A 25,430-nucleotide genomic window follows, 5' to 3' on the forward strand; every position below is an offset into this window, starting at 1 on the left:
CATATACTATACATTTTCAGTACTGGCAGTTAATATCGGAACACAACCCAAGGGTGTTTACGATACCTAATCGGATCTCGGATTGGATTGAACAATGGTACTCAACGTAAGTATAGAAAATTTCCCTAGACTAATCGGATTGACGATCTCTGTCTCAAAAGGGGTCCGATTGATGACGAAAGCGTGGAGACGCAGAAGCATGCTTGAAAAGTAAGTCTCTTTATTTTTTTCAATTTACACAAAAAATCAAAGATAAAGTTAAAAAGAATGATTTGAATTTAGATTTATTGTAATATTTTTTGTCTAAACACTAAATTTCGTTTAAATTTCTATTTGTAAAAATTAATTAATCTATTCTTAAGTTTGTGGTTATATCGGAAACAAATCAAAATTAATAAAACAATTATTAATTGTTAGGTACAAATTAAAGCATATAATATTTTAAGCATATCATATAAAATTCCTATTTATTATAAACTTAGTAAAAATAACTTTGAAATCATTCAACTACATTACACATTAATCAATATTAATTTATATGTTAAAAATCAATAATGTTTCTAAAAATGTTCTTTTTATTCTTTTCCAGATCGTAAATAAACTTCAATTCCATGAATAAATAAAAATTACTGGAATTGAAATTACTGGAAAAATGGATTTATATGAAGAGGGCATTATTGAACAATATCAATTTGTGCTAACTTAAAATTTGTAAAATTTACTTTTCTTTATTAGTTGTTTATTAGAGAGTAATAATATAAAAATGGAATATACGCATCATATATGCATACAATTATTTTAATTTTATTTATATATATTCCGTTCTTATATTATTACTTTCTAATGAACAACTAACAAAGAATAGCAGATTTTACAAATTTTAAGTTAGCACAAATTGATATTGTTCAATAATGCCCTTTTCATGTCAATCCATTTTCCAGTAATTTTTATTTATTCTTGGAGTTGAAGTTTACGATCTGGAAAAGAATAAAAAAAACATTTTCAGAGACATTATTGATTTTTAACATATAAATTAATATTGATTAATGTATAATGTAGTTGAATAATTTCAAAGTTATTTTTACTAAGTTTATAATAAACAGGAATTCTATATGATATGCTTGAAATATTATATGCTTTAATATGTACTTAATAATTGTTTTATTAATTTTGATTTGTTTCCGATATAACTACAAACTTTAGAATAAATTAATTAATTTTTACAAACAGAAATTTAAACGAAATCCAGTGTTTAGACAAAAAAAATTACAATAAATCTAAATTCAAATCATTCTTTTTAACTTTATCTTTGATTTTTTGTGTTATTATTTAATAAAATAAAGAGACTTACTTTTCAAGCATGCTTCTCGATCTCCACGCTTTCGTCATCAATCGGATTACATTTGAGACAGCAATCGTCAATCCGATTAGCCTAGGGAAATTTTCTATACATACGTTGAGTACCATTGTTCAATCCAATCCGAGATCCGATTAGTTATCGTAAACACCCCAAGTATTCGGTGTAAACAAAGCCATAGTAGTGCATAGTAGTTTGGTACGCTGGATTTGGTACGCGTTCAAGTTTCAAAAGATTTCAATAGGTTATTGATTGTGTTATTGGGTTGTGGATAGCATTAAAAGTTTAAAAAAAAAAATCTTAAAAATATTTCATAAAATGAGTGCAAGTTATACAAATGCTGAAACACATTTTTTGGACTGGTAACAGAAAAGTTTTTTCGACCAGTACACAGTACTAATTGGAAACTTAATCTAACCTAACCTGTTTTATGATAAATTTGTGTAAACAAGAACGTATCATATGTATAATCTACATCAATTTGATGCGCATATTAGTCGATTTTAACGAAACGATAAAGTCTGATAAACAAAAGTGCCGCTTTGCTCCTTGAAATAAAATATGATTGTTTTGTTAAAAACTGCATTTAATAAACATACTTATCAGTATTAATTACCCAGATAGCCAAATAATTGCAACTTGTCACAAATATTCATATTAGTTGTCAGCAAAGCAACAGAAGGGGGTATCCTCTTACCATTACGTTCTTGCCAACAATAGTTTTTAAAATATAATACCAGCAAGTTTCCAACAACTTATCAGCATTATACTTATTACAAGTTATAAATGGGAATTGTTGCTCACATGTTGCTGTCATGTTGCTCGCAGATTGCTATAAACAATTTTTAAAATATAGTAATGGCAAGTTCTAAACACAACTTACCACAATATAATAACACAGATTGACTTCAATAATTTTTCTCGACAATAAAACTCAGCATATTGATACTAAATTGACTAAAACATTTTTGTCGCATTAAATAAAAGGCAACGTAATAGCAATTAACAAGCAATTTAATCTGCGCGATGATTTGCTTTAGATTGAGTTATCACGTTTTGCTATCTGGGTACACAGCCACACAAAAAAAAACAAGTGTCATGTCCAAGAGATTAGATCTATGTATCCTTCTTTGAGGCTTTGAAATCCAATATGACCTCAAAATTGCATCATTAGATCAGGATTTTTTATCCTCAAAAAATTGTTAAATATTCCTTAAAATTACACACTATTCAACTCGGTAAAAAAAATCCTAACCTGATGGTGCAATTCTGAAGTCATATTTGGTTTTAGAGTCTCAAAATAAATAAGGATACATGGGTCTAATCTCTCGGACATGACACTTTTTTTGTGTGGCTCTGTTATCAGTACTGATGCTGGAAGCTGAACTGAATAATTGCAAAAAAACATCAAATAAGACTTAAAATATAATTATGTGAATATATAACAAAATTACGTGTCATTTATAATGTGTTAAAAGTATTAATATTAAAATTATTAATTTTTTAAATTATACAATTGATAATCATTTAAGGAAGAATTCTAGAACATAAAGAGTGACCTATTTTTAGGAATTTTTAAAGACAACCAAATATTTTTTTATATGTCTACATGTGTATACTTGTATATTTTTAATTAATATCTACAAATTTTAATATAATTTTTTTATAAGTTTATTATGTAAATTTAAAAATAAATATATTTTTTAAACTGATTGAAACAATTCCACAGAAATTATTGAAAACTCAAGTTTTGTGTACATGCAAAATACATGTCTGTTTATCATATAGGATAAATAAAAAACTGCAAATTATTGAAATTGTATAGTTTTAAAATACAATAATTGATCAAAAAAATTGATTGAATTTAACATGCAAAAATAAGTAAATTTAGAGATATTTTTTTACAATTCTAGTTTATCCTAATTCATAGATATGTACCTATATTATATACATTAAAAAATTGAAGTAACTATCATTGATATAGTTTTGGGACAATGTCAATCATTTAAAAAAATGTGTTTTTAAATTTATGTAACATAAAAACTAATGAACATTTAGTCATATTAAAATTGATAATAATTTACTAAATATGTGACAAGTAAATATGCAAAAGCCTAGGAAAATCTGTACAGCAATTTTCTTTAAAAAAAATTTTGCATTCTAAACTAGAATACCTTTTTAAAATATTATTTTTGTCTTTGCTTACAGAATAGAGTGCTTTCATTATTGTTTGAAGAAGTTATCGAGGTACAGAAACTCTAAATATTTGATCAAGATGTCTAGTAACAGGAATTCATCAACAAATTCTTTCAATTTGACCAACATGAGACTTCCCAGGGAACGTAAAAGTTGCCTGAAACGTGCCTTGCAGCAGACATTGCTTTTACGTAAAGAAATTGTTTTATCTTCTTTTTACCTTATACAATCCGATGAACAACATTTTGTTAATTAATAAATAATTTGCAGAGGAAGTAATCAATAATTCCACGATAAATAAGCTGGATGAAGTCATAAATGAAGCTGATTATATTACTAATGAAACAAGCATACAGGAAAAAGGTAAACAATTTTATAATTATATTTTTATGTATATAATATTTTTGTTTAATGTATAAACATCATGTAGAATTTTATATATACAAGATGAACTATACATGTATAATAAAAGTAATATATACAATATTCAGCAGCAGGCAGGAAAAAATTTAAGGAATGGTTCTAGATAATAAAATAAAATTTAAAATAAGAATAAGAAAACTCTTATTAAATATGTATTACATCTACAGGGTGATTACTAATAGTTGGAACAACCATTCACCACAAGAGATGACCTATCAACTGCACTCCATGTAATTTATGGAGTGAAGTCAGTAAGTCATCTCTTATGGTAAATAGTTGTTCCAACCATTAATAATCACGTGTTTTTGAAAATACAACCCTGTATTTTCAAAATAATAAAATTATGAAAATTTACATTGTTCTATATTGCATTTGAAAGTAATATAAAAAAGTTGGCGGAGATTTTGTATCTGACTCAAACATTATTTCGATAAGAAGCACAAATGTTTTTTAATGGAAATGTAATTAAGAAATAGATGACAAAATTCTGAGTTTCTTTTATATGATTTCTTTTGTATGAGTACTTTAAGTGTTCAATTTATATAAAGTTTTATTTCAGAACTCAATGTAGAGATTATTTGGTTCTGATTAGTTCTGAGTTGTTTTTCTTTTAAAGAACAACAAAGTTTGCAATTATAATAAAATTTTACATAAATCAACTGTAATATTTAATTTTTTGCAATCTGGGTCATATTGACCTAAAATGTTATAATTTTTACTATTTTTCCTATTTTGTTGATTTTGTCTCAAATTTGGACATATGCAAAAAAGTAAAAAACGTTTTGGGTTATGTATAATTATATAATTATATACTTAAGCGTTGACAACCCTTTTATGTTTTAGAGGTTTTCTACACTAAGCCAGTATTACGACCGTATTCATAGTTCTTCCTTGAGAAACAAGGATTCCTTGTTATTGTCTGTCTTTGTCTCACGTACTACGTTTTACCCTATGCAAAACAAAAACAGCCAGAAACAAGAAATCCTCATTTTTTAAGGAGGGACTATGAATACGGGTATTAGTCAGCGTCATAAGCAGTGTTGCGCTTAGATAACTTAAAATTATTTAGATAAAGATAAGATAAATTACATTTAAAATTATCTTAGATAAGATAAAGATGGTTCAAATTTAATTTATCTAGATAAAAGATAAATTTATATATTGTTTTACCTAGATAATTTTAAGATAATTTAACTGTTAAGGAAGGACATAGAATACAGAAAAATTTTTATAAAACTTTTATTTATTGGTTGAACATTGAACATTTATTGATTAAAATAATAAATGAAAAGGAAATTATAAATCATTATTTTTTAAAAATAATAGTTTTTTAAATAATTTGTCCGATAATCGATTTCTACCAGGTACAAATATCTACTATCCGCAACTGAAGAGGCGCTCTACTGCTGCCGATGATGGTAATGATGTATTATATTTTAGCGTCGAATCTGACCCGGGTTCGCCTTCAGTTGAAAACGATATTTGATTATAATAGTTATTGCGACAGCGTGAGATCAACTTGTGGTTTTTGTAAATGCGATTTTTGTAATTCCACTACACGTCATCTTAGATAATTTGATAAAGATAACACTTTTTTAAATCTAAGATAAGATAAAGATAATTTATATTCTGATCATCTAGATAAAGATAAGATAAAGCTATTTCTTTATCTAGATAATTTTATATAGATAACAGCAAACACTGGTCATAAGCCATAAGAATTAACCAATCGCAGTCAAATATTTTCCTCACATTTGATTGCGTTTGGTCGATTCTTATGACTTCTGATAACGACTAATAACTTATTGTAGAAAATCTCTTACATATCTTTCAAAAATTCATATCTTCTATAAAAATAAAGATAGCTTTTATCTGAGCTTATTTAAAAAATGAAGAATAGGATTATTCACAAAAAAATCAAGTTCTTGTGAGTATCACACCTTGATTGTTAACCATTGGTGGATCATTTTATTCAATCCAATTAATTTTTTCTGAAATTATTAAAGATACAAAAAAGTATTTTAGATGAAAGTGGAACGGTTTCAAGAGGAACGTATTTTGATCATGTTATTTTGTCTAGGCAGAAGCGCTAAAAGATATGAAGGTCATCGCAATTTTTTAAAAATAGAATTATCTGGTTTTCTTTTGTATAGTCTAATTTCTTTAGTTATTCTACATATAAAAGTATTAAAGTAAAGTTTGAAAATATTTTACAAGATATTTCGTACTTTATTTTGACATATTTTACAGTAAGACACAAAATATCTCATTAATTATTAATATCTCATTAAACTTAATTTTTTAATAATTGTATTTTATTTAATATTTGTATAGAATATTAAGATGAATCAATTGGTGTAAAGAAAACAGAGTTACCTTTAACATATATATATATATATATATATATATATATATATATATATATATATTAAAGGCAACATGCGTGCGTGCGTGCGTGCGTGCGCGCGCGTGCGTGTATATATATACACAGGGTGTGCAAAATGTAAAAAAACTCCTAAATATTTTCGTTTTTTGGCATTTCACAAGAAAATGTTTCAGACAAAAGTTATAGTGTTTCAAAAGATCTATTTACTTGATCTTATCAGTTTGATCTTGGATAGCGTCACCAAGGTCAGATCAAAATCACATTAACTTTTTTAATTGGAACACCCTATTTTTGATTCTACAATTTAATAGCTGATGTCAAGACCTTTCCAAAACACTACAAGAAAGTTTATTTTCGTTGATTACTTTCCGAGTTGTGAGGCTTGAATACGGTGTACTATAACTTTCAAGCGTCATAACTCGGAAAGTCCTTAACGAAAATAAACTTATTTATAGGAAAGCTCTTTGGAAAGCTTTGGAAAGCTCTCAAAATCGACTACAAGAAAATATAGCAATAAGAAATATAGAATGTTAGGGAAGTACCGATACTCTTTAATTAGGGAACTACCGATACTCTAATATTGTATCTTTTATTGCATATTCTTGTAGCTTATTTTGAGACTTTTCCAAAACACCTATATATATATATATATATATATATATATATATAATACATAATTACAAATTGCAATTTTTTATAAGGTATTTTATATTCTCTGGCAAAATATGTCAGAAGTATGAAATATCTCGTAAACTATTGAATTTTTAACAACTTTATCTTAATACTTTTATAACTGGAAGAATTAGACTACGTAAAGAAAATTAAACAATTCTTTTTAAAAAATATATCTTTTTGGTTCTTCTATCTAGAAAAAAAAATCAATATGACCAAAATATCTCCTTCAAAATCGTTCTATTTTTACCTGAAGCATTTTTTGTATCACTAATAATTTCGAATAAAATTGATTGGTTTAAAACGGTCCATTCCATATATTCTACGTGTAATGTAACTCATAATTCACATGCATTAAATCACACATTGAAGAACCATTAACATTACAATTTAAAAACAAAAATTTTTTTTTTAGTACATGTATATTTGATTATATTACTGTATTATATATCTTCTTTAGTGTTTATTATGTGTTTATATTTTTAGTTTCTAATCAGCAGGAGGTGCTTATCGATTCACAAATGATGACATCGTCTTCCAAAGTTCTAAAAACTTGCACGGTCTCGTTGACGAAGAGATTGCGCGACTATGACCATATTGACTTTTCAAAAAAACTGGTAGATTTGCTAAAGAGAGATTATAATTATATACATTTATATTTATATTTCTCTACATTTGTTATATTTTTAGACAATTTTATTTTTTCATTTTTATTTTTATTATTACGATCTAGAATTTTGTCTGAGATTATGTGTTGCATTAAGCGCTGCTGTGGGAAGTGTGTTTTTGACGATCGTTAATTCTTATTTGATGCGCAATTTGCTGAAAATACTGAATGTAAACATATACACGTGCAATTTACATGCAGCAGTGCTCAGAGTGCGACACGAATTTTTCACGAACTTGCGAGCCCTATTCATTATTATCATATAATTATTATTGAAATCTTTATGTCTTATTTAGATAAAACATTTGCGAAAAGCAGGAAAGTCACATTCTCCGAATTGGTCACTTTTAGAAAGACGGATAACAAAATTTTTCAAAAGGATTCCTAATAACAGCACACTATTAGGTTTGTTTATAATTATTAGAAATAAATGTACATTTATATTGAATTATAATTACAATAATTACATTTATACCAAAATTTTGCACAACTTCAAATAATCATAACTTTGTTAAAAATTATCGTACTTGAAAGATTTTTTTTTATTTTAAAGCTCAAAATCTTTACTTTAAGGTGCATTTGGTCAATTTTGAATTTCTGCTTTCCTCCTTCTGCTGTTTCTTTAAAAGTAAGGACGTGTTTTGTTTCCAAACATTTGCATAGTTTGACGCGCTCCACGGGGTAAGATGAATTTTTTTCGCAAATGTCACGATAGCCATCGTAAAATTTTCCCTGCAAATTGAAAAAAAATCAGATTTGTACGATTTTTTTTTCGAGGAGTTTGGATGTATCAAAGTTATATATGCATTTTTGTCAGTTACCGCTAGCATTACCCGGATTTTGATCGGTCTCAATGATGATGAGGCAATCTTCTCTAGCTGACATTATTTGTATTCGACCTTGTCGTCTTCTTCGACGAAATCCGTTTATTTCTTGATAACGAGCCCAAACTCAAAAGATAGAAGATCGATGAACACCTATTTTCCTTGCAACATAACTTTGATACAATCCTTCCAAAAGAGCAATGATTTGCGCACATTGAATTTTGTTCAAACTAGGCATTGTTACGACTTTATCGTTTGCTTCTTGAGTGATACAATAAAGAATAACACTTATATAGAGTTTTAATGTTTACAGTTTTTGCATGATTCAGATAAACGCTGTGAAATGTAGCGATTTACATTGATTCCCATAAAAACTGTAAACATCAAAACTATATAAGCGTAAACTTATTCTTTACTGTATCACTCAAGAAGCAAACGATAAAGTCGTAACAATGCCTAGTTTGAACGACATTCAATGTGCGCAAATCATTGCTCTTTTGAAAGAAAGATTGAATCAAAGTTATGTTGCAAGGAAACTAGGTCATCGATTCTCTATCTTTCGGGTTTGGGCGTTATCAAAAAACAGGCGGATTTTGTGGAAGATGAAGACAAGGTCGAAGACGAATAACGTCAGCTAGAGAAGATTGCCTCATTATCAATGAGACAAATCGAAATCCGGGTAATGCTGGCGGTAACTGACAAAAATGCATACATAACTTTGATACATCCTAACTCCTTAAAAAAAAATCGTACAAACCTGATTTTTTTTCAATTTACAGGGAAAACTCCAAATTTTATGACGGCTATTGTGATCTTGCGAAAAAAATTCATTTTACCCCGTGGAGTGCGTCAAACTATGCAAATGTTTAGAAACAAAACATGTCCGTAGTTTTAAAGAGACAGCGGAAGGAGGAAAGCAAAAATTCAAAATTAACCAAATGCATCTTAAAGTAGAGACTTTAAGCTTTAAAATGAAAAAAAAAAAATCTTTTAAGTACGACAATTTTTAACAAAGTTATGGTTATTTAAAGTTGTGCAAAGTTTTGGTATAAATAAGTGTTGCAATAATTTTGTTTATATACATATATATATATGTATAGTATAAATATATTTCTGTGAATATTTTTTTAGTGGCTTATCAAGTAATTTTAAGTTTATATTATCCATTTAAGAATGTGGTCAAATTTTTTATATTTTTTAATTCAGGCACATTGGATCCTTTGGAGAAGAAGACAGTACCTAGAAAGAAACCTGAACCGAGAACAGCATCACAAGCTGCAGTAACAATACCTGATAAAATAGTGTTACATGCAAATACAAACAAAGAGGAGGACAGCGTAGAACGTACTGTAAGAAAGATTAAAAAGTTAATCACGTGTCACTGTAAAGAGATGGGAAAACCACTCGATTTCTTTCAATTAATTTTGCACCCCCATGATTTTGGACGAACTGTTAGAAATGTGTTGTACATCTCTTTCCTTGTAAAAGACGGAGTAGTGGAACTGAAAAAAGGTGTGTTTTTTTTTAGGATGTATGATAGCACTTCTCTAATGCCCATCTGCATTTGATAAATTTCAGGATAATAAAATAATTGTTTTTAAATTACAGAACAGTTTCTGAACGCAACTATTATATTTAATTTTTAGTTGATTGTTAATTCATAAATAAATTATTAATCAGTTTTGGATTAATTTATAAAAAAAGCATAAAAATTTGTACATTAGCTGATTTTATTGGCAGAATTAGAAACATACTATGTACCTAATACATTATTTCATAATATTAATTGATATCGCCATTATTTCTTTGAAAGAAAAGTAGTATTATTGCAAAAAATTTAAATTTTTAGCAGGTATATACGTATTGTGCGCATTTTATTCGTAGTTATACATTGTTTTCCAATTTCAGGATTATGTAGGGTGTCAGAAAACTAAAACTTATGCTCCCGTGGCTTGATAGAGCAAGTCATACTGAAAAGAAAGACTCTTTTACTATATTTCATTATTCGCAATAGTTACTGAAATAAAAATTAGTAAAGTTCGTCAAATAAGCGCGTATTTTCTTTACCCACCGCACGCGGAAACCGTCCGTTCGTCGCCAAACCATAGGCAACTACGGCAGGCGGTACGGTGAGAAGGCAGAAGCAGCAATGGCTGTTTTACCCGCTTTATCGCACCGCATGCCGCGGCTGCCTATTTTTTGGCGATGGACGGACGGTCTCCGCGTAGATAGAATGGACCAAAGTGAGTCGAAAAGTTCTGTACCACTTTGCGATTCTCGCAATAGTTAACGAGTTATAAATTAATAAAAATTCCGAATTAGTCCCGCTCACCGCCAAATCCAAATCGCGCGATCGAGATTACCAAGCGCTCAGGGTGGGGAGTTTACTGCTTGCCCCAGAGCGGGGGCCTAGCGTTACGCGCTGTTTTTGCGTAGCCGTTGCCGCTCCCCGCAGCAAGCAGTAAATACTCCACTCTGCGCGCTTGGCAATCTCAATCGCACGCTTGGATTTGGCGATGAGCAAAACTAATCAAAGTTTTTGGACAAAGTTACAGGACTTTTTGACTCATTGTCAGTGTGGTCCTGGTTCTACCTGCATGAGATTTATCATTAATTGTCAGACATCCTGTATAAAGGATGTTAGAAAATAACCTTTCATGCTCTCGTGGGTTGATAGAGCAAGTCATACTGACAATGAGAAGAAAAATCCTTTATCATTTTTCATTATTTGCAATAGTTACCGAAATAAAAATTAGTAAAGTTCGAGACACGTATGTGCGCGGCTTCGCGTGTGTGGCAGCCGAACGCCAGCGCACTGGTCGGTAAACAATGCTGCTTCTTTCTCCTTACCGCGCCGCTACCTGTAATTGCCTCTAGTTTTACTAATTTTTATCTCGTAACTATTGCGAATAATGAAAAATGGTAAAGGACTTTTCTTCTCAATATGACTTGTTCTATCCACCCACGAGAGCAGGGAAGATTATTTTCTGATACCCTGTACATATAGGAATGATATTTTCTTGAAATTACATTGAAAGTATATTTTATATTAATGTTTTATTTTGTTCTTGTTATTATGGTAGATAAATGGCCAATTAGGTTCACTGTTTGCCTTAAGAGTACATGTTACGGGCAAATATTTTTCATAATTTTTTTTAAGACGTTAGGCTAACTTGACTTCATATTTCACATTTATTAGAACAAAAAACAGAAACAAAATATATTAATAAGTACTTTAAGAAATGACAATAATTATCTTCGAAATTCTATTATTCATCTTTAAACGTATTGTTGTCACTTTTTCTTATTTATTATCAGAATTTGACGATTATTTTTATCTCAGATCACAAAACTCTCACTGTGGAACCATGTCGTAAGGAAGCAAATTCACAAGAAAAACGATCTGGTAGTCGATTGGGCATTCAGGGTGTTATATCATTAAACATGAAGCAATGGAAAGTAAGTTAAATTTTCGAAAAATCCTTTAACAAATCTGAATTAAAGCTGGTTTTAATTTTAACGTATATGCAAAACAAATTCTTTGCTACTTTAAATTTCACACAGAGTGTTTAGCAACGGGAGGGGCGGGGGGGATTTGAATATGACTCTAGATTATAAAGCAAAAAAAATCAAGACTAAGAAAATTAACAATTAAAGTTTTGTTTTTTAATTATAAATATTTCATATGCTTTAATTAAGTGTGTCTATGATGCTAGAAATCTGTCAGATTTCAAACAGAAAGAATTGACCAATTGTATTAATCAGTTGACCGAATGGTTTAAATTAGAATGGCCAATTTTCTCTTTATCCGAGATCTTGAACCGATTTTTAGAATCATGGATACAACACTTTAGACACTTACATAAATATTTAAATATTCAGAATTACAAGAATAACAAAATTTAATTTTAATAGAGATTTTGCTTTTTAATTATATCTAAATAGTTATATATTTTAGATACTTTTTATGTGAACATTTAAACAATTATAATTAAAAACAAAAGATTGAAAATAAGGCTACTGAAAGTCGGCGCGAGTATAGGTGCGCATTTACAATTATTAATAGTATTATAAATATTTATTCATCTTAAATGACAAAAGTGAATTTAAGTGTTTCGACTCACTTTGGAGTCATCCTCAGTGTATTGATAATGGAATCTTGAAAAATGTCTAACCGTCGCTTTTGTCATTCAAGATGAATATTTATAATAATATTAATAATTGTGATTGCGCACCTATAACCGCGCTGACTCTCAGTAGTCTTATTTTTAATTTTTTATTGTTTAAGTTTCGAAAGTTGTACTTTAATTATATATTATTTGTTTATAAAAAATTAAACTTTAATGGCAATTTTATTATTCTTAATTTTTGTCTTATTTTATTAACTAGAATCATTCCTTAACCCTTAAACACCCTAAGGCGAGACCCCCTATAATATTTCAAACGCTTGCTGTGTGAAAATGGAACGAGATAGGAGGCTTTAATCAGGGGATAAAAAAGTTTGAAATCTTTTTTAATTGATATGGTTGATCAACTTTATTGGTCAACTAGAATTTGAACGGTACGGGAGCAAAGTTTTATTGCAGTCTGTGGGACCACTATTATATGTGAGTGTAACTTTTTTGTGAGTGATCTTATATAAAAAACCTGGACAAAACACGTTCGAACAGGTCCATTCGCGACGTTCGCATATACTCTGTCTAAAGATAGTATATTATATAGAGAAGGCTTCTGCATGGGGTCCTAAATATATCACGAAACACATCAATTTTCAATTTTAGATACCTTGAGTTAATCAAAAATACTTCATATTCGCATCTTGATACATAATTATATTTTTTAATAGGAATGATAATGAGTACGTTCAAGTAGATTCAACTGTTGAGTTCGCTGAACGCAACCATAGACATAATTTTTTTTTTTTTTTTTGAAAGTATAACTTTTTAGCTTTAAAACATCGTATTGTAAAGTTCTTAAAAGATTTTTGTTGCAATGATATGATTTCGTAAAGAAAAATGGATTTTTATACATCCAAAAATACTTCCTATTTTTTCCTTGTTACATAATTATACTTTTTAAGGCTCCTGACTCCACAGCCGAGAACTCCGCGTTGACGATAGCGACATTTCGTCGCGGACAAAATTAGAACTAATACACGTGAAACGTGACAGATTGATGAAATGTTATCGTGCATGTCATTTTGTTATTATGTGTTTCATTGTGAAAATATGGCTTGTTTAGTATTTACCAAATTCGTAAAAATGGACCGCGAGTAAAGTTTCTTTGAATTTTATACATAAAAGTATATTTTTCACTCCTTTCAATTGCTATCCGTGTGTTTTCCTGTCTGAATAGACGTCACTTTACGTGCTTTTTACGACTATTTACTGACTGCTAGGCGAAAAAAGGATAGTCGTGACCGATATTTAGAAGTGTTTTAAAGCCATCCGATTAGTCTGTTTCATCCAAATTGGCATTATTTAGAAATGGCACGTCGGACAAAATTACGTGTCATTTCACGCAATTTCTCGCTTCTGACGTCACGACTTCAATATGGCCGCGGCGAGTACTCAGGAGCCTTAGAAGGAAAGACAATCCCATAATTTTTTCTTAAAAGTATGACTCTAGTTTTAAAACGCCTATTTTAAAGTTTTTATAAGTTTTTTTGTTGCAAAGATGATTTAAAAAAAAAAAGTGGATTTTTGAACAATTTTTTATTAATGGTTTCTCCTTTATAACTTCGCGATAAATCATTTTTCAGCAATGCCGATTGTGCAGTTACGTTTCCGAGATTCTGAACTTTTATTTGAAAAAAAAGGAAAATGTTGAAAAATATTAGAACCAAAATTATAGTTTCTCCAAGTTGAAAAGCATTTCAAATCGGAAAATGTTTTAACATAATTTTCCGGATCGGTGTGTTTAAGGGTTAAATCAATGGTCGCAATGAAATGCGATTTCGGCCTATTTTTGAAACGTATGTACATACCATCTTTCCACTATCGTTCGAGATTCGACGGCCGAGCCACCGATCACACGTAGAGCGCTGTAATTTCAAGAGCGTTTCCATCTCGGAAATATGTTAGGCATATCTCTTCTGCTAAACTATTATTAAAACATTTATATTGAAATAATTTATTTTATATATATTAAACATTAAATTTTCTATCATTAATGTGTTTCTCATATAGTTGTGACAATTATAATTATAGAGTTTTAACAATAGCTTTCCATAATCATTTGTAAGATTTTTTTATTTTTTTTTGATTTCTTGTTTCTATAAAATATATATTTTGCAATATAGAATTGTTTTCCTGCATATTTGTTTATCTCTTTCTTTTTAGTGGAATAGGCTTACTGCAGAAAACCACTTAAAAAAAAACGCATCAACAATAGTATCTCATGAGTGATATGGAAAGCTATTATTAAAACTCTATTATATATCGTTACAATATTATTATAAAGAATACATAATACATTACTAATAGAAAATTTAATGCTTAATATACGCGCGCCTGCGCGAAGATAAATTACTTCGATAAATGCTTTAATAATAGTTTGGCAGAAGGGATACCTAGCATATTTTTAATAGCGTTTTTCACTGGGAAAACTAGTGCGCATTTAGTGTGCACTTGCTACAGGTAATTGGGCGTTTCCGTTAGCACGGTCATCGCGCGAACCGAAACATCCAATTGCCAGCAGCGAGTGTACACTCAGTTTTCCCAGTGAAAAACGCTATAAGATATGGATGTCCCTGAGGCTACAGCGCCTCATGCGCGATTGATGACTCGACCGTTAAAGCCTCAAGCTGTAGTGAGGAGATAGTAGACGTCGTTTCAAAAACCAGCTCAAAATGTGCATTTCGTTGAATTAAATTTTCTTCAACCTGTTGCCAAACATAAAAACATGTTGTATAAAAGCAATTTAAAATTTTTGACTTGTCAAAATTTTGTATATTTTGACAAATTTATCCAATCAATATTAAATATCAATATTAATTTTAAGATATATTATGCAAATTAAGATTAAAAATTTAAAAAATTAATATCTTTTGCAGATGTTAATAGAAGCATACAAACTGGCGCATCCAATGATAGACTTTGATGAAGAAAAATAATTATTAAAGCGTTTTTTTCTTTTTTACTAAAAAAGGGAAAAGAGATACGTGATTCTATTATAACTTACATTTATGGTATTATATTTTCAGTTAAATATTATATCGTCTTTTCATAAGTTTAAATAAAAATTATTAAAACGAAATATAGTGTTATATATATTTATATATATATATACACACACACGCACGCACGCACGTACGCACACACACACACACACGCACGCACGCACGCACGCACGCACGCACGCACGCACGCACGCACGCACGCACGCACGCACGCGCACGCGCACGCGCACACACACACACACACACACACACACACACACAAAATACATAAGAAACATTGAGTTTTTTTGTAAAACTTTTATTAATATCTAACATATACATCATGATTTTGCGGTATATGTTAATTAGCAGTAACACGATTAGATCACATTGATTAGATCTATAAATAAAGTCCAGAAGTAGCATATGTCAATGTGTATTCTGACTGAACACATCTGATTTTCTTATAGTTTTTAATGACTGCTTTTGTAATGGAAAGAAGATAAAGCATAAAGCAACTTTTCAAGTTTGTACAATAAACTTAAATAATATTAATAATTCATGTTACATGTATATGATAGAGAACGATATATTTTTTCCTCTACTTTTTATACGTTTTTTATTTAAACATATTTAGTACTTGTTTATTTAGATTTTATCAAAGGAACTATGACATGATAAGAATTATAAAAAAATGTACAAATTTTATTGGAAAGTTGCTTTTGCAAACAAATGATGGTCAAATAAAATTTTTAATAACACTTTTACGTGATGACTAAGTTAATTTATTGTTTGGCCAACGATTCTGCTTTCGCTACTACTTCTTCAATCGGACCGACCATATAGAATGCTACTTCTGGCAAGTGATCCAATTCTCCGGCCAAAATCTTCTGGAATCCTTTGATAGTTTCTTGTAATGGTACTAATTTGCCGGCGTGACCAGTGAATACTTCGGCGACCTAAAATAATCATAATCAATTTTTTAATGAAATGCATAATACATTATAGGATAAAGTGCTGAATATAGCGATTGTTTATTATAATATTTTCTAAAATACGATTATCGATAATATTAACGAAAACATTTTTTTCATAAGAATCGTGCAAAATTCTTTACGTTTCTTTCAACTGCAGTCTCATATTTGACTGATTTAACATTTCTAGAACTAGATCTCAGAATAATTATATTTTAGTGATTGCAACTCTATATAAACTGTCACCAATTTTTTCTGAATAAAATATTCATTTTTGACTGTTAAATTGTTTGTTTTACTCAATACTTGGAAAAAAAAAAAAAAAGCATTAAAATCTTAAAATTCTAAAAATCAATAAAAATAAAAGCCGGTAGTTCCAAATCGGAGAAAGCGTTTTTATATTTTTTATTATAGTTCAACACAGGTGAGAAATATAATTCAAAATAGTCTGAAGCAAAAATGAAGGAAATTAAATTCTTTTGAATGGCACTTTCGGTTTTACGATCGAACTTTATTTGCGCCTTATAGAGAGCAAAAATTGCAAATGCATCCGATTTGTTCCACTTTTCGCTAAAAATAGATCAATAGATAGACAAGATATAATTTTATTTATTTGGTTAATTGACCTTGATATTTACGAATTTGTTTTAGCTTACACTAGCCGTTATTTCTATTATTGTCGATTATCCTGTAGTGTGTACCACGTTTTCTCTTACCTGGAATGGTTGGGACAAGAACCTCTGAATTTTACGCGCACGTGCAACCGTCAGCTTGTCTTCCTCTGATAATTCGTCCATACCCAAGATTGCAATGATATCCTGTAGTGATTTATAATCTTGGAGGATCTTCTGTACACCACGGGCGATATTATAATGTTCCGTGCCAATAATGTTAGGATCCATGATACGAGACGTGGAATCGAGAGGATCCACGGCAGGATAAATACCTATACCAATAAATATATGCTCGAAGGATTAGTCATTGTAATACTCATTACATAGAAGTAATTCTTATAAGTAAAAGTTAATCTCATTTTTTTTTCATTTTATCGCAATGTTGAGTAAAAAAATATTGAAAAATAATATGGTCTATGACAGATTTGTCATATTACAATTGCAAATGGATATTCTAATACTAGAGAGACTATCGATGACAGCTGGCGGAACATTAGGAACACTTAAATATATTTCGGTCAATTACATGATTCTTAATTATAAATTAAAATTATCTGGATAACTCACAAACGTTTCTAACATCTCTTCAAAAATCTTCAAGCGAAATACAAACGATTCCATATAAGATTTTTGTTTAATTTACTTCCGGTTAATATTTCCAGCCAGACACACAATGTAAAAATAAAATTAATTATAATTAATTCAACGATTCACAAACCTTTTCAATTGCAATTCAAAACTCTTCAAACGAAATACAAATGATTTAAAATAGTAATTTCTTCATCCAAAACTTTGTTCCAGTTAAGTATATATGAATCATTTAGCTTATATCATTTCATGTATAACGAGCTTCAAAGAGATGCGTACCTAATTCAGCAATTGCGCGTGATAATACGGTTGTAGCATCCAAATGAGCGAAGGTAGTAGCGGGAGCAGGATCCGTTAAATCATCAGCAGGTACGTAAATGGCTTGGACAGAGGTGATGGATCCCTTCTTCGTTGTAGTGATACGTTCCTGCATGGTACCCATATCAGTGGCCAACGTGGGTTGATAACCCACGGCGGATGGAATACGACCCAACAGAGCAGATACCTAAAACATGTACAGATATATATAAGATCTCTATGTGACAGGACGACTTGTGGTGTTCCTCTTTTAAGACACATTAGTGTATACATATACATATACATGTGTGATTTTATTAAAAAGAATTCAAAAATATTTAATAATGTGATTGTCATAGAAAAGAGCCCATTTGGTCAAAATGGAGTTTGCAACTCTGTTGCTAGCAACAGATTCGATAATTAGAGACTATACGAGGTGTGTTCAAAAAGTATCGCGAATTTTGAATTTTCGCGGGTTACGTATATTCGAATTTCGATCTTTTTGTGGCGTTATGTTGGTACTCATGTCTCTCACTTATGCCGACAAGCTCGGCCATTTTGAATGTTCACTTAATTGTTGACAGCTGCTTTGCTTGCACGTGTTTTGGATCGTCTTCGATTTTTACCTATTCAAAAAAATGGATCAAAGAACCTGTATCAAATTTTGTGTGAAAAACGAAATTAAGTGCGCGGATGCATTCCGAATGTTGACTGTGGCATACGGAGAAGCTACCTTGGACCGAAGCAACGTTTATCGGTGGTACAAAATGTTCTCAGAAGGCCGAGAAGATGTGAACGACGAAGAGCGTGCCGGACGCCCGAGCACTTCAACAACAGACGAAAAAATTAATGAAGTGGAGAAAATGGTATTGGCCAATCGTCGAATCACCGTTAGAGAAGTTGCTGAGGACCTAAACATATCGATTGGCTCGTGCCATTCGATTTTTATCAATGATTTGGGCATGAGACGGGTCGCCGCGAAATTCGTACCAAAATTGCTCAATTGCGACCAAAAACAGCATCGCATGAACATTGCTAATGAGATGTTGGACTCTGTCCGCGACGACCCAAATTTGCTCCAGAGGGTCATAACTGGTGACGAATCGTGGGTTTATGGTTATGACGTGGAAACCAAAGCTCAATCATCTCAATGGAAGCTGCCGCACGAACCAAGACCGAAAAAAGCGCGCCAAATTCGGTCGAATGTGAAAGTTTTGCTGACAGTTTTCTTCGATTGCAGGGGCGTGGTGCATCATGAGTTCTTGCCACAGGGTAGAACGGTCAATAAGGAATATTACCTGCAAGTTATGCGCAATTTGCGCGAAGCAATCCGCCAGAAACGCCCGGATTTGTGGAAGAACAAAAATTGGCTTTTGCACCACGATAACGCCCCTGCTCACACATCGTTGCTTGTGCGCGACTTTTTGGCCAAAAACAACACACTAATGATGCCGCAGCCACCGTATTCCCCAGATCTGGCCCCCTGTGACTTTTTCTTGTTCCCTAAACTGAAGAGGCCCATGAAAGGACGATGTTACGCTACGCTTGACGAGATAAAGACGGCATCGAAGGAGGAGCTGAACAAGATAAAAAAAAAATGATTTTTTTGAAGTGCTTCGAAGATTGGAAAAACCGTTGGCACAAGTGTATAATATCTCATGGGGATTACTTTGAAGGGGACAAAATAGATATTCATGAATAAATAAATAATTTTTGAAAAAACACAAAATTCGCGATACTTTTTGAACACACCTCGTATATATATATATATATATATATATATAAGCTACTATTTAAAACATTACCGAATCTTCCAACTACAAAACTGCAAAGCTGCTTGTTCTGCTAAATATAGCTGTTGAATGAGCAGCGAAACTCTTTTGCTGCAATCTTAGCCAAATAACTTTTAAGTGAATAAGTAGATCCGATCCAATTTTTTGGTCATTGACACATGCATTTTTAACTTTTTCGACTTTTTTAGATTTTGCAGGAAACCCTTCAATTATATCTACTCACCTCAGAGCCAGCCTGAGTAAATCTGAAGATGTTATCAATGAATAACAGTACGTCTTGACCTTCCTGATCACGAAAGTATTCGGCGACGGTGAGTCCAGTAAGTGCTACACGAGCGCGAGCGCCAGGTGGTTCATTCATCTGTCCATACACTAGTGCTACCTTGGAGGTTTTGTCCTTGAGAGAAATAACACCGGATTCTATCATCTCATGATAGAGATCGTTACCCTCACGCGTTCTTTCACCAACGCCAGCAAACACTGAGTAACCACCATGGGCTTTGGCCACATTATTGATCAGTTCCATGATGAGTACAGTTTTGCCAACTCCAGCACCACCGAATAGACCTGATACATGATATTGATTCGTAATATTAGTGTAGATGATCAATAATTATTAATAATATTAATAAGGAAATCTCAATTTTGAATTTTTGCATTTTCATAGCAAAATGTATACTCATATTTTGTAATAGAATTTGAAAATTCTTAGATTTCCTAGAAATTGTATTCAAAATTATAAAAAAGAAAAAAAAACATTTTTATCAGAAACAGTTCAAATTTAAAAGTAAAATTCTACAAATTTTCTCAAGTATTAATAAAATCCAATGAAAAGTCATTATTTTCAAGGGTAAAAAAGAAATCGTTTGAAAATTTCCGATTTTCTCAGTTTTTTGCCATTAATAAATACCTTATCCACATCTCTAATTTTCTCGTAATATGCCTTACCAATCTTTCCACCCTTGGCATAAGGAGCCAGCAAGTCAACAACCTTGATGCCCGTGACTAGAATCTCTTGTTCGACAGACATTTCTACAAACTCAGGAGCATCTGCATGAATAGGAGCCAGCTTGTCTGTGGGAATAGGTCCGCGCTCGTCAATGGGTTCACCAATGACATTAATAATACGGCCCAAGGTCTCAGCTCCCACAGGAATACGAATAGGAAATCCGGAATCCAACACACCTTGACCACGTACCAAGCCTTCCGTACCTACAAAGATATTAGTCTGTAGCTAAATCTATGTTAATTTGTATTTATGTAAAAATATAATTAACTCTTTGTAAAGAGTTTTCATTATATTTTATGCATGAAAAATCCATTTAAATCTTCTAAATTCGCAAATCCTGAATTGCATTTTATATCTGAAAAATATTTACCGTCCATAGCGATGGTGCGTACTGTGTTTTCTCCAAGATGTTGAGCAACTTCAAGTACTAGTCTAGGTGTGCGATTCTGTACCTCCAAGGCGTTAAGGATAGGTGGGAGTGCATCATCGAATTGTACATCAACAACAGCACCAATGACAGCAACTACTTTTCCTTGCGCACCACCTTTGGGCGCAGCCGCAGCTTTGGCTGCATATTCTCTCCCTATTTAAGATAATTAAACCTTAGAAAATTTGTATATAATTAAGAAGTCATATATTGATTAAAATATAAAAAATACAAATAAATTGAAAAGGCAGAACAGGGAGAGTATCCTAGGCATGTGATAATAATTTCAACAAAACTCGTTGCAACGATAGATATGTTTGTCAAGTGTTACCAGATAAAAGAAAATAATGCGTTTTCGAGAAAATTGATGAATAAATTCCGAGCACTTTATCTGAAATTCGTAGAGCATCTAGCCAAAGAAGCGCGTGACGCAAAGCGGGAGCGCGCTAGGTTTGTAATCATGAGATCACTCGTGTAAGCCTCAATACAATTTAATTTTTTTTCTCACAATACATTTTTACATTACAATGTACAACAATGTTACAATTTATATTACAATATAAAATAAATGTAATTGCTTTAAGTTAAACACGTTTTATCTATACATTTTATATGAAAATAGTAATTATTTTTGTTTCAATCGTATGCTTAGAAATTGTGATTTTTTTATTATCTGTATATCATTATAAATTAATGTAATTCTGGATTGTTTCTAAACAACAAATACGGAGATGTTTTACCTAAAAAACACAAATTCATATAATATTAGCGTTTATTTATTGTCAATGTTGAAAGCGATGCAACGACGTGAAATGATGTGAAGTAATTTGAAATATATAACACATCCCCTTGTAATGTTTTTAGAACGGTTCTAATCTTCTGACAGAGATGTGATAAATAGAGAGAATTGATAAAAGAAAAAAGGACCCAAAAATATGGAGGAGAAGAGTAGAAAACAAAGAATAAGAAGAGAAATATTTGATGCTGTACGTCTCTTTTAAATTAATCAGATAATGTAATATATTAAAAATTATTATTATAGCCTCATGTATTTATGTTAAAACAAATAACATAATATAGATTTAACACAGTTCTTGAAATCGAAAAGAATGGCACAATTTGATATGAATTGAAATGTAAAATATTTCATCACTAAGATCTTTCTATGACCGTTTTGATCCATTTATTTAATTTGTTGAAAAACAAATAATTTTACATTAAACCAACAATTGTTAAGGACTATAGGAGCTAGGTCGTCGTACTGACATAAACAATCTTCAAATGATAACAATGATACTTTAAATCTTTAAACGTTTGACCGTAAATGTGGTCATCTTCAATAAGTACAATGTAATATATACATATGTAACTAATAATAATGTATATGTATACAATGCATTAGCTTTGTTTATTTTTACACAAACGTTAAAATTTTATTACAATTTTTTAATAAACCAAGTATACAAGATGTCTCAAATCTATGTGATAGCAATGATGCTCTAAATATTACATAAGAACAAGTATACAAATAATTATATTGCACCACTATTAAGAGGTCTTTAGTTTATCAATTTATTTCATAGTTAACTCCTATAGGAATAGGATGAGTTCTGTTATTATTGCATATTGTGCCAATTTTGTAGCCTGATTTTTTACTCTTTTTGGATTATGTTGCAAAAACATTAATTATTACAAAATATGAAACAGTTAGAGTTAGGTAAATTAATATTCGTTTTTAACTACATTAAAGTTAATTATTTATAAAATTAATTTAATTACGTTAAAAATTATATGAACAAAAAACTAACTTGGTTAAAAGTTATGTTAAGATTAAAAAAGTTAATTTTTAGGAAGCATTATTTATAATAAATTAAAATGAATATTAGGCCAAATTAACGAGCAAATTTTATTTTAATGGATCTAAATTTTTTACTTCATTGAGTTTACATAAATATATAAATATTCATTTCAGGACGTTTTGACCTTACTTGGTCCTCTTCAAAACTGAAGTGTCAAAAAATTTGCATGAAGTTATAAATATTATACATCACAATAAAACAAAGTTATGTATTACATAGCATTATTTATGTTCAATTAGAAAGTTTTTATTTTTTAAAGGTAGATTATTCAAAACAATTACATTATAGATTATTTATAATATGGATTGTTTTATGGATATAATTATAATATAATTAATTATAACATGAACATATTTTAACCATGTTAAGTCAAAAGTTATTAACTTTTTTAATTTATTATTTAAATTGTAACTTTTTAATTATTTACTATAGAACCCAAGAAACAACTGCTTATAAAAATTGTCACCATCTGATACAAAATACTTTCTAGATTTTCATGTTTTTGAAGTTTTATTTTTAGCATTTGTCTAAGAGATATAACCTGAAAACAAAGTAGTATCAGAATGGGCAACTTTCTTTTATTTCAGAGTTAATATTTAATTTCATGATATTTAAATGTTATATCATAGCAATATTTTTAAAAAGTCTTGGTTACTCTTGTAATTTTTTTTAATATTTCGGAAAGATTATAAATTTTTTCTGGAACTTCAACAATCTTTTTGTAACATTTCAAGGTTAAGAAATGTGGACAGTTTGGTATTACACGTTCTCATAAATGTTGCAAACATATTTCTCAACTTTTATGAAATGTTTAATTTATTTGAAATATTTTTAAAATACTTCTAAAAAATTTTGTTATATGGGTGATCACCATTTCTCCTGTTCTTGATGTTTCCTCAGATAAGCAATATATCATTTAATTCCATTTAAACAGCCCTTTAATGACATCTATATAATTTATACATTTCAGAACTTCTTCACATTGGTCAAAAAACAGTTAAAACTTAACATTCTCCTTTTTATATATTATTGCTAATGAGATATTGCTTTGAGATGTGATACATACAATTTTGAAATTTCTCAGAATTTTAAGAAATTTTTTAAATATTCCAGAATAATTGTGCCTTTGGATAAAAACATTTTTGGAAAATTGTTTCTTTAATTCCTAAATACACATAACTTCATAAATAAATGGATTTATGGCTTAAATGTTTCAACTTTCCTGAGAGAGTTTAATTTCAAGATACTCTCAAACTTTCTTCAAAAATTGAATCAAACTTAAGGAACATGTTACATAACATAAAAATACACTTGTATATACAATTACCGAAACTAGTTCTATAGCCTCCCCAAAATGTTTCTTACTTAACATAATTCTGTTACATTTCGCACGTGTTCTTAGAAATATTTTAGTAAAGGGAAAAATTGAAAGAAAATAAGCAACAGCTTCAAATTCATTATCAAATGAACTGCATTATAAATAAAATATTCCACATAACAAAATGTTTTTTTATTTACTCTTGGTTTACTCGAAGTATCGAAAAATACTTAATAGCACCTTTGTAACTTGCATTGGACTTTTTATCCCGTTCACAAAACGCGAACGAGATAGACGAACGTGATTTCAAGTCGCCATATTGGCAAGTGGAATCTACACCAATAGACCGCAGATTATATAATCGATGAATGATTCTTTTTGCCCGAATAATTTGTATGACATTTAAACTATATCAGCACTTATGGGATGGTCAAGAATTCCAGATTGTCCAATTTCTCACGAGATATTGTCATCCAAGAAAAAGACGAGCAACAAATGTCGACAGTGACGTGCCAGTGCCAAGTGCGATCAATTTCCCATTTCCATTTCCATGGAGTTAAATCGCGAAATGTGTACTCACTGTTAACGGCGAGGATGCTCGATACTTTCGCTACTTCATTTTGCAGAAGAGAAGGTTTAGCGATTCTCAAGGCGCCAGCGACTGCCTTCGATGCGGCGTTCAGAATCATGGTTAGTCGATTGAAACGGGCAGAAACGGGACTGCCGGAACGTGCAATCGGCGATAATCTGCGATAATCTCTCAAGTAGATGAGAGACTGCGCGCATGTAAAATCAGTGTTACCAATA

At 30.5% G+C, this 25,430-nt stretch overlaps 2 protein-coding genes across 6 annotated transcripts; one reads left to right on the forward strand and one right to left on the reverse strand.

Moving 5' to 3' along the window:
* Positions 1 to 1,381: 1,381 nt before the first annotated feature.
* Positions 1,382 to 15,782, forward strand: LOC105200962 (EP300-interacting inhibitor of differentiation 3). 5 transcript variants are annotated; one of them, XM_039456575.1, is made up of 8 exons: positions 1,382 to 1,569; positions 3,566 to 3,744; positions 3,824 to 3,916; positions 7,521 to 7,651; positions 7,998 to 8,106; positions 9,732 to 10,037; positions 11,869 to 11,984; positions 15,580 to 15,639. In XM_039456575.1, exons 2-8 carry the CDS (start codon positions 3,633 to 3,635, stop codon positions 15,637 to 15,639), a joined length of 927 nt encoding a protein of 308 aa, XP_039312509.1. In that variant the 5' UTR covers positions 1,382 to 1,569; positions 3,566 to 3,632. The 5 variants fall into 5 exon arrangements, with proteins under 5 accessions (XP_039312509.1, XP_039312508.1, XP_039312510.1 ...); XM_039456574.1 differs by lacking the exon at positions 1,382 to 1,569 and adding an exon at positions 1,570 to 1,719; XM_039456576.1 differs by lacking the exon at positions 1,382 to 1,569 and adding an exon at positions 1,581 to 1,601.
* A 219-nt stretch (positions 15,783 to 16,001) lies between these two features.
* Positions 16,002 to 25,430, reverse strand: LOC105200958 (ATP synthase subunit beta, mitochondrial). Its single transcript, XM_026140197.2, has 7 exons — positions 25,204 to 25,430; positions 21,390 to 21,602; positions 20,959 to 21,222; positions 20,234 to 20,577; positions 18,200 to 18,425; positions 17,375 to 17,604; positions 16,002 to 16,643 (listed from the first exon to the last, which is right to left on the reverse strand). Exons 1-7 carry the CDS (start codon positions 25,310 to 25,312, stop codon positions 16,470 to 16,472), a joined length of 1,560 nt encoding a protein of 519 aa, XP_025995982.1. The 5' UTR covers positions 25,313 to 25,430; the 3' UTR covers positions 16,002 to 16,469.

Source organism: Solenopsis invicta, chromosome 13, assembly GCF_016802725.1.
Source record: "Solenopsis invicta isolate M01_SB chromosome 13, UNIL_Sinv_3.0, whole genome shotgun sequence".
Classification (NCBI taxonomy): Eukaryota; Metazoa; Arthropoda; class Insecta; order Hymenoptera; family Formicidae; genus Solenopsis; species Solenopsis invicta.

What these genes read in the sequence shown, in the direction of transcription:
- LOC105200962 (XM_039456571.1), top strand. Translation starts at nt 1,842, where the DNA reads ATGCGCATATTAGTCGATTTTAACGAAACGATAAAGTCTGATAAACAA. An exon ending in ATAAAGTCTGATAAACAAAA is followed by an intron (nt 1,892 to 3,565) that starts GTGCCGCTTTGC and finishes CTTTGCTTACAG; the next exon opens with AATAGAGTGCTTTCATTATT. An exon ending in GCAGCAGACATTGCTTTTAC is followed by an intron (nt 3,745 to 3,823) that starts GTAAAGAAATTG and finishes AATAATTTGCAG; the next exon opens with AGGAAGTAATCAATAATTCC.
- LOC105200958 (XM_026140197.2), bottom strand. Translation starts at nt 25,312, where the DNA reads ATGATTCTGAACGCCGCATCGAAGGCAGTCGCTGGCGCCTTGAGAATC. An exon ending in GAGCATCCTCGCCGTTAACA is followed by an intron (nt 21,603 to 25,203) that starts GTGAGTACACAT and finishes TATCTTAAATAG; the next exon opens with GGAGAGAATATGCAGCCAAA. An exon ending in TCTTGTCCCAACCATTCCAG is followed by an intron (nt 16,644 to 17,374) that starts GTAAGAGAAAAC and finishes TGATTATTTTAG; the next exon opens with GTCGCCGAAGTATTCACTGG.